At 43.3% G+C, this 16,188-nt stretch overlaps 1 protein-coding gene across 1 annotated transcript; it reads left to right on the top strand.

Annotated features, from left to right (window-relative positions):
- Positions 1-43: 43 nt before the first annotated feature.
- LOC119371907 (uncharacterized) lies at positions 44-8,232 on the top strand. Its single transcript, XM_037642364.2, has 4 exons — positions 44-224; positions 715-862; positions 1,995-2,275; positions 6,593-8,232. Exons 1-4 carry the CDS (start codon positions 210-212, stop codon positions 6,878-6,880), a joined length of 732 nt encoding a protein of 243 aa, XP_037498292.1. The 5' UTR covers positions 44-209; the 3' UTR covers positions 6,881-8,232.
- The last annotated feature ends 7,956 nt before the right edge of the window (positions 8,233-16,188 follow it).

Raw genomic sequence — 16,188 nt, 5'->3', positions numbered from 1 at the left:
AGTTTCGTAGAAAGGCGGTGCTGCTCTAAAACCGCTCATCCAAATCGCTAGCGCAGCGTTTTGAGGTTTTGGTTTCTTTTTTGGTTTTCGCTGGGCCATTGGCCGCGGTAGCGGTCGACAAAAAATGCCGTCAGAACTGCCCTTCGCACCTCGTTGCCGACTCTAGCGGCCCGCATTTAAGTCTCTAATACACACATCTCACGTACAAAATGGAGCACAAGCCGGTGAGCCGCCACAAGCGATTGTGTTCAGCGGTTTGATCGCCATAGTCCCCATGGCAGGAAAGGGTTTGACGGCCTTTCAATGACATTTGTCGTCGTTTTTATGATGATCGTTGCACAGCGTGCTTAAAACGCTGCTTGAAGATTCGTCTACGCTAGATTGCCGTTTTCATTAAACCATTTTCTCACACCCGGGCTTTGGATCCCGGCTTTCTGTGGTACCGCTGTTTCCCACGATTGTAAGACGCTGCTGCGTGATGCTGTTTCATAAGCGAATGCTCTTCAATCCATGCTGTAAGATAAGGAATGTATCGATAAAGAACACGCGCGGATCCAATTCTGTTTCGATTTCACACACCTAGTGCTTCCAATTCGTAAATAACCGCTCTAGGCGTCTGAAGTTTGGGATGATTCGCGTCGCAGTGTGGTGTGACGCAAGGATGTTTCTTTTGCAGTTACTGTGGTCACAGTGCGGTGTGATATTTCTTTGCAGTTCCTGTGGAGTAACGATAGGCAGAAAATACTCATCGACTTTTTCAAGGAGAACGAATTCCTGTACAACCCGATTCATCCAGACTACAAGAAGAGGAGACTTCGAGACAAGAAGATCCTCGAATTGTGCAGTACGCTCGGGTGTTCGAGTAAGTAGGCGGGGACACTTCTTTTGTGCTTTGCTTCCCGTTTGTTTCGGTTTGAACGCACGCATTGAGCAGGCAGACATGCCATATCATAACAGGACCGACCCCCTTAGCTTTTTACTGCAATGATCGACACTTTACAAAAATTTAACACCTACAAGATTACGCGCATCAGTTGATGTACACCTCCTAGAACTTGTTTACTTTCAAAAGAACAAGAAGGAATTAACGTACTCAGCATATTTGCAATTTTACACTCTAGTGTTCCATTACTAACATATTTTTCACTGAACTAGCAGTTCCAAGAGCACTCGTTAGCAGAGGAACAAGCGCAGAACTAGAACATGATTTGTGTGTACAAACATGAGCTCAAGTCCACAGACTACAGGTTTTTTTAAAAAAAGAGAAAAGTTAGTTTCTTTACTCCTGAAGACGTGTAGTTAAAAATTCACGAGTTCACGGTGGCATCTGTGCAGTAAATTTCAGATTGAATTTGTGACTTTCCGGATGCCTGACTAAGCATGTATGATATTAATCTTTTGTTTCACAACCTGTGACCCTTGCACTTTCATTCGCTAGTGTGCATTGTAAAGCATCTTCAAGCCTGGAATGTTGACTGACATTTGCAGCAGGGGCAATCCACAACCCACTGGAGTCCATTGCAGGTCACGCACTCCCCACGTGGCAGTGACAACTAAAATTTGTTTCACTGATGCTGCAGGATGTCGAATTCAATACCACTGTGGTCAAGTGTATCAAAGAGCTGGCCTATAGTTCAAATTGCGCTTGTACTTGACCCCTTACTGTCACAAACAGCCATGTGTCATTCATGTTCGGTGAAGCTTATGAAGGCGCAGCAAAATGCATACTTGTATTGGTGATATCAGCCAATAACATTAACAGTACTCAGTGATCAAAATGTGCTACTCGTAGCGCATGACTGCCACCAGGTTTCGTGCAACCACTAAACATTGCAAACAGATAGCTGATGTAGCGTGGTAACTGAAGAAACCTTCCTGATGCATATTAAGATCATGTGGACTGACTTGCAAGTTCTAATGCGTGAAATGTGTAAATGAATTAATCAAGGATTATATTTTCATTCCTTTTGCTTCATTTCATTTCTCAAATGCAGTGCTGGAATGCAAGAACAAGTTCCACAACTTGCGTACGTACTTCTTCCGCGAGTACAACAAGGTGCTCAAGCACAACGGGACGTTAAACGGAAACGGGGAGGAAGCGTACACTTCCAAGTGGGACTTCTACGAAGACATGAAGTTCCTCAACGTGTGCTACCTTCCGCGAACCATGGAGATGGCAGCCGCAACCGAGAACAGTCACGAACCCGTGGCAGACACGTCTGGCACTGGGAACAACTGGGAGGTCAGCAGTATTTTGGAGCCAGACTGCCTCATTGTAAGCCCCCCGATTTTTCCCACTGGTACTTTTTTTTTGTAACTTTGGTGGTAGCTGTTTACTGTTCAGTGCTGTGTTTGTAAGTTTTATTACAGGGCTGTGGCAGTCTATATCCTGATGTACTGCATATCCATGTGTCAAGATTTTAGCATATCTTAAATGACACCATCAAGCGGAAAATAGCCAGTGCCTACATTGTAGGAGTTGGGGGGGGGGGGAGCACAGAAAGCTTCATGACACAATAGTGACTGTTATTGCTTATGCCTTTGCACCAGGAGCCATATTCTGAGACAAACACTTTTGGCAACAGTGTTGTTTTGCGTGATGTAGAATCTCGAGCGTCCAGTTACTGAAACGACTACTTGCCCGCCTTTCTTCAATCAACCAATCAGCGCGCACCAAAAGCGATAATATATCGACATCTCCAACTAAGAATGTAGCCCCAGGAGACCGCCAGAACATGACCAGTTTGCTATAAATGCGGCCATTGCGATTACAGTTCGGCATGCGTTAGTCGAAAACATTTTCTTGTGATGGCACCACCATAGCACATAACAGCTACAACATGTTGAAGAGCAAGTATATACCAATCTCTAAAGCAGTGTTTCTCAGCCATGAATTTTCGGGGACCCTTGTGGACCGGTGGAATAGATGAGGGACCCCTTGCAGTGAGAGAAAGAATGGTGGGGCGGGGGTCACAACACAGCATTTAGCGTGAAGAACGTGGCTTTTATTTAAACGGGTCTCTGCGGACCCCTCTGGGTTCCCCGGAACCCCATTTGAGAACCAATGCTCTAAAGTCATCATGTGACATCATTAAAGGGGTACTGACACGAATATTTTCAGTTGTCCTTTTTTTGTGCCAAATAAAAGGCCAAGCCCTCAAGAGCCTAGAAAAGGTAGTGCTAAGCGCGAGTGCGCCCTGAAAAAGTAATTACAGTATGTTTTTAAAAGCTGGTTTCGGTTCCTACTGTACCCTGACGTCACAACACGGTATGAGCTTCTCGTCACGTGCTCGCACAATATATAGTGACGTTTCCATGGCCGCTCGGCACCGTGGCTCCGTTGGTGACGCACTAGCGGCCATCTTGGAAGTTTTGGTACCTAACGTCATCACAACTAGCCATACTGCTGCGTGAAGTCACCAGAATTTGTACTGTAGCCTGACGTCAAGCTAGTGTCGATGTCAGTTGGTGCGCCATGGAAAAACTGATTCAAAATAAAATATCTTATCAGCATTTGCTGAGCTTCACACTTGCCCAGAGCAGTCTTTGCATACCGGAGATTCGTATGACAGAGTAAACTTGCCTTCGAAAAAAAGTGTCAGCACCCCTTTAATGATGTCACAGACTGCACTAATTTGTGACATCATCACATGGCGTCATCACTTGTTCAAAGGTGCGCTAATTCCATAGGTTGTGCGAAACCATGCCAGATGCAGAAAGTTTCAGGCGGGGAGGAACAACGCATTCAACTCAGAACATCAAGGTAATTTAATGCGTGCCTCTCACACTTGCTGATTGTATAACTTAATTCATTACGAAGTGGGCAGCAGGCTTTCGCATTGAAGTATTACAGTATAGAACTGACAAACTTTTTTGCATTCGGCATTGTTTAAAATGAAAAACATGGTCGATCCCTCCGTATAGGAATCGGTATAACACGAAAGTGAAACGTGTCCTCGCAGAAGTAGTTGAATGTTTATTATATATTAATATATGAGAGCTTGCACAATGTCAAGTATTGGTGTTTGGCAGCTATAGCACCGCCTCATGTGGACGCACCCACGTTGACACCTGGTGGCACATCTCCATCGCGACGACTAACGTCCATGAACATGATTAACCCTTTGTGGTAGCTGTTGTAGTTTACAAACACCTGGACACAGCATATGGTATATTCCATGCAGAGATCAGAGATGGCCTCAACGTGCACATAATAAACACTAACTCGACATGCACTCTTTCAAAGCGTCGTCATTCGAGGAGAGAAACGGCACGGTGTGCACTCCCTAGTTGGTGCCAGTACACTCGAAGCTGTCGGCGGCAGCAGGGGCGTAGCCAAGGGGTGAAGTTGGGGGGGTTCGAACCCCCCCCCGAAATTTTTCAGTTTTGCTTGCGTATATATACACAAACACATACAAACGCACGCACGAACATGCATAAAGTATGGTTGAACCCCCCCCCCGAAAAAAATTTCTGGCTACGCCCCTGGGCGGCAGAGAAATACCGTTAGTCATTTGGAAGCGGCCCTACGCTGGCGAGGAGGTGTCACATGCTGCCGCGAAAGGAGAATTACATAACTCTGTTGTCACCGAATCGAATTACCATGTACACCGCATTTCACTGACCATAGAGTTTTCTGCAATATTGCAGCGAAAGATTACGCCGTGCTGAGACTACCCAAATGCTCGCAGTCGGGGTTTGTTAGTGTCAGGATGCATTACTCGTGGCCTCCGAAAATTGCTCCAGCAACGTGCCATTGCTAGTGTTGCTCAGGCTGTTCCATTCAGACGGCGAGAGCGTAGTCAGAGAGAGTGGTGTGACAGCCAAAAGAGCGTTGGTTATTGGATGTTGAGCTTCTTTACTGTGCTCTGCTATCCCACGGAATGTTAGAGTTAACAGAAAGGTCACACCACGACCGGGCTGGAAACGCAACGAGAAATGCGATGCGTGTCGTGTCTCCCCTCTATCTGGCCGTGATTCCTCACGGTTCGAGCGGGGAACACGGTGTGACAGCCAGGCGAGCGTCACAGAGCTATTTTTGATATGGATGGATGTTATGAGCAAGGCTTGGGCTAGAGCCGCCACCTCGCGGTGTGAGCCGTTGACAAAATTACACTTCTTTTGGGAACGTGCCGAATGGGATGGCCGTAGCAACGGTGCGATGCCGCGTTTCCTGAGCTAATTGCGGAGTTCATGCATTACTTCACTCTACCGCTCCGAGGCGGTGACACCACCCTGCGAACCAGGAGCACTGTGAGAGGAAAGTGTGAGATATAAAAGGCGCGTTTGTAAAGCCTCCAGTTTGTAAAGACTCCCATTTATGGAAATTTTTCTTCTAGTTTTTTTCTTTCACTTCTGATTGTGTGCATTTTAGCTGACACAATTCCGTGACAGGAATACGTCCTCTACGTCTTGGTGGACGCCGGCACTTTCGTGTTAAAAGGTAGCGCGACGTGTAAGGTGAGATTATTGGTATTCTACTACGTACATACTATAGAGTAATACTCGCCTGGCATGTTCATGGCAGCGTTATCTACACGGGTGGTATTCTGAAAGAGTCACTTTCATTGATACTAAAAAGAGACAGGGCGTGCAAACACGGACACAAGAAAGAGATCAGGACACCACAAACGCCGACTAACAACTGAAGAGACACACAACGGCTGAAAAGAAAGAAGGCACGAAAACTTATCTGCGCATGCCCATGCAACCGGCGAACCTATCAATCCGGCACGCGTGGCGGTCTACGTAGGACAGACGGGCCGATGCATTAACCAGAGATTGTTGGAACATAAGAGATCGCTAACAGGAGGCTCACCTTCTAATCTATCTTTACATTGTCGAGATTGTAAGTGCACGCCAAAATTCGATGAATGCGCAGTGTTGTACCGGCATAGAAATGAAGAAACGCGCCTGATGATTGAAGCATGGCATATCGAGAATAGTGGTAGCGCATGCGTGAGCCAACCGTCAATTAACTTGCATAAAGATGAAATCAAATGCCTTAACAGTTATCTTCCACGTAGACCGCCACGCGTGCCGGATTGATAGGTTCGCCGGTTGCATGGGCATGCGCAGATAAGTTTTCGTGCCTTCTTTCTTTTCAGCCGTTGTGCGTCTCTTCAGTTGTTAGTCGGTGTTTGTGGTGTCCTGATCTCTTTCTTGTGTCCGTGTTTGCACGCCCTGTCTCTTTTTAGAATGAATACGTACCAACTAGCTCAGCTCTCTGTTATTCTAAGTTTCATTGATACTTACACATTCCTGAGATTTTGCCAGATTAGCACCGGGTGCGTTGCTGTATGTCAACATTTCTGACCTGCCGTCTCAGTGTGGTTGGCACAGTGCCAGAACACTATAGCCTGTAAACAGCCAAATGCATCCGGCGCTTGCAAAAGGGAAAGTACCTTCGGCAGGACAAAGACAGTGTCGCTTCGTCCTGTTGACCTTTGTCCATCTGAGTTCTTTTACGTGGTGCTTTCAATCAACGTGCATTCAAAGTCAACCTGAAACAACTAGCCCCAGTGGTTGCTTTGCTGGCTTTCGGCGCGTAAAACCTCAGAATCTTAGTTTTAAAAGAAATGCAACTCCGCAGGACGAGTCCGTCGAGGTTCTGGAGGCCGAGCAGGATAGCTCGAGCGTCTCGGAGCACCGTGCCCAAACACCTCCGCACAAGCGGAGAAAACAGCAGGAGGAGCAGTCCTCGACGTCGGTGACACCCACCCGGAACGGCGCGCTGCTCGACGAGGAGCACTACTTCGGAATGTACGTCGCGGCTGCGCTCCGCACCTTCGACGCCTTGGCTCGCGACACAGCCAAGGTGAAGATCATGGACTTGATCATGCATTTAAGGCACAATGTCGATCCTAATCATAGGAAGTGATTAATAGTGATCATCCTGGGTGTAAATCATAGGAAGTGAGCAGTGGAAAACTCTCACCTTGCTGTTGTGCACACATCATGTTCGCATACAAAGTAACCGTGGCAATAATTAATGTGGGTGAGTGTTTTACTGCCTGTCGTTTAAGTTCCCACTTGGTGACGAGTTTCTTCCGCTGGCACCTTGTTTCTCGGGCACGTTGAATCATGTGCGAGCTTGTTTTAAACATAGCGGTGTACTACGAGTTGACATGTAAGCAAAGATAATTTAAGGTTAGTCGTGTGAGTGAGTCTGGTTAGTAGAGTGCACGGTCATGATCGCGGGTTCAAATGCACCCGCTTCAATGGCCCAGTACCTATGGCATTCTGTGCAGCCGAGTTCAAGGTCTCAGGCTTGATGTCCAGCCATGTTTCAATTGTGAATGAAATGTAAAAATGATTCTGTACTGTACTTCACAAATCTGACGAATGTAATGTAGCAAAATGTTTTTAAATCTGTCTAGTGCAAGCACAGTTATCGCATGAAATGGGCACTTCTTTAATCGCCATGAGCGTGCTGAAATCTACACAGCACATTATGGGAAGCGGGTGATGCAGTGGCCCTAAAGTTACTCTGTTGCGTGTCATGACTTTAGCATTTCTTTCTTTTTTTTTTGCTTTAATCAAATCGACCGCTGCTCATGGTTCAGAAGAGTGGTGCACTGGCACGTGGCAGCACCTATTTAGCGGCCATGGTACCTATACGATTCTGCATGTGGCCTCTGAGATTGTATGCTGGCAACAATTTCAGAGGCCAGCACAGTTCATGAAATCAACCAATACCTGTCGTGCCCACTTCCACGTGCCGCATAATTTGTTGACGAGAGAGCAAGATATTTTTGGCCATGCTTGGCATGAAATTGTAAATTCCCTGCCACATGCAGTGCAATAATATTTGGCTCGCATGCTCCCAGCAGCCTTAAGGATCAGCAGCACTTTTCTGACTATGATCAAATGCATTGCAGCGCCCATTTAATAAAATCCATAAGGGGTAGGTAATTGCTAAACTACATCATCTTTCATGTCCAGTACTTCTTTAAGACGTTAGACCATGCCAGTTAGTAAGGAGTAAAGCACTGCATTTTCAAAACCTTGCTTCACATAGTACATTTTGAGTAATGATATGTTTTTGTGGAGCGTCCTCCTGGCACTACAAGTGACCAGCTGTTAAAAAGGCCTTTTGCGTCAAAGATATTACATACCTTGTAGGCATTGAACAGCTTTCTGCAAAACGTTGCCTCGAAAGATTATTTTCAAAGCGTCGAACAGTATTGACGACTCTTTCTGGTAAGAGAAAATGTTCTCTGAAGCATTTTTAGCTTTTGTGAGTGCTGCTGCTACAGTTCTGACTGAGACACTCAGATAAACTGCCAATGTTTACATGGCTGCAGCATATTGCTTCTCCACTATTTCATGCCTGCCCGTGATGCCTAATTTTCATCTCTCTATTACTGTGCTGCATGTCCACATTACATTCCTGATCCATCATAGCATGACTTCTCAAAGGGGTGAACTGGTGAAAAATGTTTGTGCTACTGTGCTTTGGGGCACATTAAAAATGGTCTAGACGTAAGAATTAAGCCTTTAGAGAAGGTAAAAGGAAAATGCTGGAAAATCTTATAAAGAGATGGAATTTTTTTTTATTCAAATGATTCAAGATGCATGCAAATAAGGTAACGAACCAGTTCCAGTGCATTTTGTAAGCAATTTACTTTATGAGGACAGGCTTGTTGATTCTGTCCTGGCTCATTGATGTTAATTTAAATGGCAATTAAAGGACCTAGGGGTCTTATTCAGTTCTGATGCTAAGCTGAGTTCCAGGAAAGTGGTATGTTCATAGGCAGAACGGACATTTTAAAACCTTTTAACAAGACTACAGCTACATAACAAGACTGCAGCTGAACGAAATACAAAGGCAGCACTGTAACACTTGCATGGGAAGAGTCTGATCTCTATAAAGTCTTCCAGGCATGGCAGACTGTATTAAAGAGGCTGCCGTTTTCACGCAATGCCAACTGGAAATACAATGGAGTTGGCCATGAGCATGCACTCTAGCACATGCGTGAACTTAATGATGTTCAAATGGTTTCAGTGTTACTTTAATGGGTGTTTAGATGTGTGACAGCAGCAGTTTTGAAACAAGCCATCAGCGGTGAAGCTTTAGCAATCAATAAGGCTGTGCATAATAGCTGAGAAAGTTTTTTTTTTGTGGTGCTTATCACTGTAGCGTGCATATCATTAAATGGTCATGCATTGCATTGGAACCATAGATTTTACGGTGTCCCATGTTAGACTGCTACAAATCTCTTTGCATGTAAGTTTTTAGAAATTCAGGCCATCTTGCTCTGCGACCTACGTTAGTGTTTGAATCAAAGCGTCCATTGAACGCGTAAGGTGTGCTCATCAAGTCCATCTACCGCACCAGTAGGATCATGCTAGGAAAAGAGAAACAGTATAGTGACAGCACTGCGCATTGTTGTTGGTCTGTGTATAGGTTGTTTCTTGAGTTATAGCATAGAAATTAACGAATGTGTGCATAATAAACCCAGCATATTTGGGGGCGTATAAACGTCAGCTAAACATTAACAAATGCATATACGAATCGAACATACTCGTAACTGTGGTTTCATAGCATCACGTGATGCACTGTCATCAAGCCACATGTAAAGTCAACATTTTCTCAAAATTTCGCATTGCAACACTGTTTTTCTGTCAATCCATATTCCGACAGTATGAAAGTATTTATGGCCGAACATGCAAAGCATCTGTTTATGAAGTTCTTCGCTATGTGTTCACAGTTGTTCTGGTTTGGCATTTATGAAGATATGGGCATTGTATGTAGTTATTTATGAGGATTATAGGCTGACACTGTTATATGTCTATTTCTAATTCGGGGTGTTGGTCAAAAATCTGGGGTGGGTTCTGGGAACAAAGGTTAAAGAAAGATTTCTCCAAAATATATTTCTCAGAAGTTACACTCATTTAGTGTGATACCCTCTCCTCCCTCATTCTTCTTTAATTTTCGTGTGATATGTGTACAAGACACACTTAATTACAAGAGCTTGTTTTTGGTAAAATGTTAAACAATGAGGGCAGCGTTGTAAACGCTTTAGCACTTGTGAAGCCGACTGAAAGTAGAGAAAAATGGTGGTGTAGCTTTATTGTAAGCTTTATGGTGTGGTACACTGTGAATGTTAAGGTTTTCACACTTTTTGTGATAACGCGTTTCTAAACATTTGTTCTAGTGAGAGCTGTGTTTTTTGTGGTTGTGATGTAAAATATTGCGTTTCAAGTAGTAGTTATGTGCAGCAGTTCTGTGAACCATGTTGCCACTTTACATAACACACCGTCACGACTGTGTTCCTCTTTACAAATGCATCACGATTGCTACCGTAAACAAGCGCACCGTTTGACAAATGAGGCGCAGATGATCATACCACGAGTGTACATTCCCTTCTTATCTGACTTTTCATGGCCTAAGCAGCCCCCCTTTCTTTTTCTCTCAGTCTTTCCTCCAAACTTTACCAAAACGTCACTGTGATTCATTAAGAACAAAATTTTTCAGTGGCATACATTCCCAGTTACGTGAACACACTGGCCCCACTTTCATCAAATTGGCACAACCTTTAAATCACAATTTTATGACAGTACAATAATTATTCTCAATCAAATTTTCATTCCTTGACACTTTGTTCCTGGTACATTCCTTTGAGGAATAGCATACACATGTAAACATCCTTTGAAATTACAATGGAAGTACTATACACAGGATGGGTGGCAGTTCCTGTATGGCAGCATGGCACCCTAGAAGGTGTCGTAGTTTAATGCGCTCATAAATTTACTTGTAAAGGGGGTTCCCAGCTGTACTAAACTGTTTTAGAATATGCACCCTAAGTATACAATATGGTTTTACACCTCACCTTGAAAGGTGTTTATGATGTACAGTTGTATATGTTGTATGCTGTAAAAAGTGTACAATGTAAGCATGCACAAGTTGAGTAGAGTCAGAGTTACATCCCATTTCGATCATGCGCTCTCATACAAGTACTGTAGTTAGTGTAGTTACATTGATAATTCGGTTTGTACTAGTTGCAGCTTTTAGTAATTGAGCGACATTTTGGAAGTTCAGATCAATTGTGGTCACTGTGTTCGCGTAACCCTGCACAACTTTGGGACCTCATTACTGGTGTGGTAACTTTTGCAGCCACTGCTAATTAGGCCTTGTAAATCTGAAGAGAGTTCAGCAGGGGTCGTCCAATCGTGAGTCGATTTGTGCCAGCAAAAGTAAAGCGTAGTGTTACGGTGGCAGTCGTGGGTGCCGGGCAGCAGCTTTGCTTCGACTCGGTAGTGCACCAGAAACGGTGAAATAAGAAGGTCTTCAATATGTCCAGAGTTTGTGCATTTTAGAGAAAAAAAAGAACTTCCGACGCATTCCACAGGTGGTTAAAAGGAGGAACCGTCGTAACATTCCCCTGTCTGTTGTCGTAGTGACATTCAATCGCTTGCTCGGCGCATGACATGTGTACATTGCTCAGGTCATGGTGTTGTTAGTTCTCTAGAGTCTTGCTGTTTTTGCAAGCACTCCCTGGGGTCGCATTTTTCAATAATTTATTTTCTGGCATCGTTTTCGCCGACACAAGGTGCAGTGCATAACGTCAAATAGTCACAAACCTTCTTTGATGTCGCAAAGTAAGGGCTGCCAGTCAACCCAGTGGCTAAACGCTGATATCATACAGAAGTAACGTAACATCAACATTGTTCTTCTTTACTAATGTGGGTAATTTCTTATGGAATACCGTAGTTCTTGAACATGCACCTGAATGTGTAAGGGGCAACTTCTGACCAAAAAGCAAAAAGGATTCAAAGCAAAGCAGTGCTACCGAGAACATTGACAAAGCAAGCACAGGCAGGAATACTGTCTGTTCTTGTTATTAATGTGCCATAAATATGTCTTCCCAACCATAACTGAGCTTACAGGTGTTGCTCATTCCTAGCAAGCCAAGTAAAATAGAATGAGACCTATATAAGTTTGACTAATTTGGGCATTAATAATATAAACTTCTTCAGTGAGTGTAGCCATGTATTTAAAGTTAAATACACACTACCGCAAAATTTTGGGCCACGTAAAAACCAGTTTTATGTAGTGCGGACATAAAACAGCATCTGTGCAAAATTCTACGTTAAAAATACACTGGTTGCACCGAGAAAAGCTAGCAAAGAAACTGAACACATTGCCGTCGTCACCACTTGCCAGAAGGGATGCGTGTCACAGAATGTGACACTCTTCAATATGAACTATTGTATTAGGTGCCACCTGCAGTAGCCTGCGGTGCGCTGGGAAATTTCAGAGGCAATGTGCCTAGGCTTTAGTCATCTTCGCTGCCCACGTGCTACAGATGTCATCTGTATATGCAGTATTTTAAAGCTTCTACATTTAAAAATTATGGAGTTATCAGCTGTGCAGTTTTGTAAAGATTGTTTCAATATTATGTAGTATCACTCATTTAATCAATGTGAGTGCCACCTTTCTGCAGGTATTCTTTCAAGGTTTCATCGTACCCTCGTCGGTCTCCTTAATTGGCCATATTCAGGGGGTTGCATGTTTAGTGCATGCGAACTTTGCTAAACCAGGCATATGTAAGCAAACCTGCCTCATGGCAATAATATTTATCGAAGTCTGTTCCGCGTTGAGTCGTTGCCGAGTACGGTAATAAAACAAAATGTGTAAATAAATAAATAAAATAAATGAGCTGCGGCATCAACAAATGCTCATTGTGACTGCTGTTATTGCACTGAATCTTGCACGTAATGAAATTCAAAATGCGACCCCAGATACTAGCAGGAGTGCTGTGTTGTCCAAAGCTGAAAAATCGATCTCTTTGTGAATGCTCTTTTTGGAGTTGCAGTGCTATACTTTTGATTTCCTTTTATCGAGTGGTATCATTGATACGCTCTTCCACTTAGTACTAAGTAAAGAGACAAACATTGAGGTTTTTCTCGTGAAACCGCTTTTGTTGTTCAAAATGTAAGCTCACAGGCTTTGAAATGTAAGACTACACTATGTCCCTGTTTTTTTAATGTGGTATTCTGTTTTCAAAGTACAGAAGAATCTCAGTAAACGTAAATCACCTATATGGAATTCTATATGGAAGGCAATCTCTAGTAAACAATGTCAAAGACATTCCTTGCACAAGTGCGTCTTATTTGGACACTGTTCGGAACCATAAGAGCGATCTTCCTTTCTCTAAATACATCAGTGGCATCTCGTTAAAATTGAAACTAGCAATGCCTAGTCCATTCAATTGCCATCAACCATGTGACAAACCAGCCAATGCATTCATTTCTAAATGATTAACATACCTAACAATGTTGAGATGGTGTATGACAGCAAACACTGTACCTCTGTGCAATATGTGCTTCTGTTAATCAAAATGCATTTTCCCGGTACCTTGAGGTTTCCTTTATTGAGATTCTATTGTATGCATGAAAATCACGTGCTTCTTGTAATACCCAATTTGTGTCCAAAGTCTAACATCGTATTATGTTCTTGCCCAAAAATTTTGAGTCGTGCTTGTTATATTGTGATTAGGACAACGATCTATAAACAAAAAAGTATGCAATGTGCCATTTCTATAAAAATTTGATAAATCCTGGCATGTCTTAATATGGTAAGCCACCGTTTTATTTTATGTGATGAGTATGATAATGTGATGTAGGTGTTGATTTGTTGAGTCACGGGACGTCTTGTGTCGCAGTTACGAGAAAAGATAATTAAAACTGCCTTTTTCTCACGTGTGTTAACACAACACGTTTCTTATTGTGATATTTTATTTCGTGCAACCAATACTCCCAAGAGTTTGCCTTTTGAAACTCTTGTTTTTACCTGCAATATTTATTGACATTCCCACATTCGTCAAGCAAATCTTGACTGTTTGATGTGTATTGAAGTCATTCTTTGTGTTTTGTATCACATTGAGGGTGACTGCATTGTGTTATAAATGGGCTGTTCTTTATTATTTTAATGTTCTTTTTTGTGTGTTGATATTTTCGACACATTTTTTCGTGGTGTGAGTATATCTGTGCATGTATCTCATTAGAGGATGTCGTTCATAGGTGAAATTAAAGCAGATGTGTCAATTCTTTGAGCCTTTCGTGTCGTGTCACTTTCTGTCAGCATAAGGGGTAACGGTGGAACTGCTTTTGCTTTCAAGTAGTGGTTAAGCAGTGTTGTGTTCGAGTATTACACAGAAACCTCATTTTAACGAAGTAACATGGGACACGAGAATGGCTTCGTTATAACCAAAAATATTTTATAAATGCATTTTCGTAACACTGTTAATGTCAAGCCCATACTTTAATTACTTCGTTATAACCCATAATTCGTTATATCCGTGCTGGGCACATCGAAGTTTTACTGTACAGGAATAATGCTTTGAATGAAAGAAAGCAAATGAACTGTGGGGCCTGCTTTCCTGGTTAGACACAACATATTGTAGCCAACAGATAATGGAGCCATGCAAAGCCTGGGGTTCATTACTTGCAGTTTCAATTGATGTGCAGTAATTACTACATCTAGGGAAATCAGGTGAAGTGATCGAGAAAAGGAACTTGTGACTGGTGTGAATCGGGCGCGGAACCTTTGAATTATGCGTCCAATGCTCTACCAATGGAGCTGCAGCGACGGCTATTGCTCCGTCCACATTATTGGATATTGCTGTGCGACTTATATGAACTGAATGGAATGCAAGTATATCTTGAAACAAGGCAGAACTTCTTGGGCTGATGGAGGCTGGAAGTGGTGAGACGTGATCAGACAAGGATTTTCGCTGGATACCACATTTCGACTAGGAGACTTTTTCGGCCAGCAAACGGCAACATCCCTCGTTCAATTACGTCTAACATAATCTCTTAGTTTTCTGGCTTATACGAACTCAGTGAAAGACTATAGTGCATGCTGCGACGTCCACATTTTGCATACTCATCTTATAGAACACTTTGATATGTTATGGACACTGTGCAGAGATTGCATAACACCAGGTCAAGTGTCCAGCAGCGCCAGCTGTGGTGGAAAGTTCATCTGGCATGTAAGGCATGTAGCGTATCTTTGGTGCGAGTGCAAAGTAAATGCTGGAAACAACAGAAAGTTGATCTAGTTGCTTGTGGTTCATGTTAGAAAAAAAGTTGGGCCTCCAAACACAGCTTCAAGTGGAGGAAAACGGACAATCTTATGTTGTTCGTTTTTGTTTCAACTTGTGTCCATGCTTGCATGCAAGCTTAATACGTCTGTAACGTGTTTTGGGCAAAAATACTGTATTCTTCCAAGGTTTTGTGGAAGTGAATAATGTACAAAGTGTTTCTCCTATGCCTGAAAGGAAGTGAAACATTAAATCTGTTTATGCAGACAAATTATTCATTTATAATTATAATGTCAATAATTTTGCCATCACAGGATGATTATTAGAAGAAGGAATGAAGCCCATAGTTTCGTATTATAATTTCGCGCCGAAACTTCTGTACGTGAACGTCAGTATGACGTCACGAATTTCAAATTCTTGTTGCGTATTCTGGCCACATTGGTTCAATGCAATCTTCTGAAACTTTCTACATTAGAGGGGTCGTGAACCATCCTTCGCTCTTGGTGAAAAAAGAAATACATCTTGCAGAAAGTAGACGCGTCTATGAACAGCTCAGCTAAATCTTGCAATCGTGCGCTGCAAGAAGAGTTTAGAAACGGAACGCGAAGTTGCCATTTTCTCAGGCGCCCTTTTTTTCATACAGAAGCCTGCGCTCACTCTCTTCGGATGCTACCGGCGCCTGCATGCTGTTTATCGTCAAACAGCAGATAGCCAATTGCTATTGGGCAAAAGCCGACATAAATCAAGAGCGGCGTTTGGATCAGATGTGCTTGTTGCCTCAGGGTGTCGCCATGTGCCGGCGCCGCGGCGTCCGCTAACATTACACAGTAGCCCCACTAGCGCTCATAGGAATCGCAACGGGAGAGAGGTCATGCCTCGCGCTGACGTTATAACTTCTTCCCCCGCGCCATCCCTCCCTGCGTAGCTTCCAGTGCGCTCGTCGGGACGAGAGAAGAGAGAAAGCGCTTAAAGCGTACGACAAATCGCTGTAACTCCGCTCGTTCATGGCAGATTCGAGAAATTTTTGGGGCAATAGATTCGTGAGGCAATAAGTTCCGATACTGGGGTCTTTCGATTATTATAATTGTTAAAGTGGTTCAGGACCCCGTTGAGACATCGGGTCCCTCATAACACAATG

Source organism: Rhipicephalus sanguineus, chromosome 10 (assembly GCF_013339695.2).
Source record: "Rhipicephalus sanguineus isolate Rsan-2018 chromosome 10, BIME_Rsan_1.4, whole genome shotgun sequence".
Taxonomy (NCBI): Eukaryota; Metazoa; Arthropoda; class Arachnida; order Ixodida; family Ixodidae; genus Rhipicephalus; species Rhipicephalus sanguineus.
Note: the sequence above shows the minus strand (reverse complement) of the source record. Positions and strands in the feature narration are given on the sequence as shown.

Bases quoted from the DNA above. Each gene is read 5' to 3' on its own strand.
- LOC119371907 (XM_037642364.2), top strand. The intron at 863-1,994 runs GTAAGTAGGCGG...TCTCAAATGCAG, and splicing joins CAGTACGCTCGGGTGTTCGA to TGCTGGAATGCAAGAACAAG. The intron at 2,276-6,592 runs GTAAGCCCCCCG...GCAACTCCGCAG, and splicing joins TGGAGCCAGACTGCCTCATT to GACGAGTCCGTCGAGGTTCT.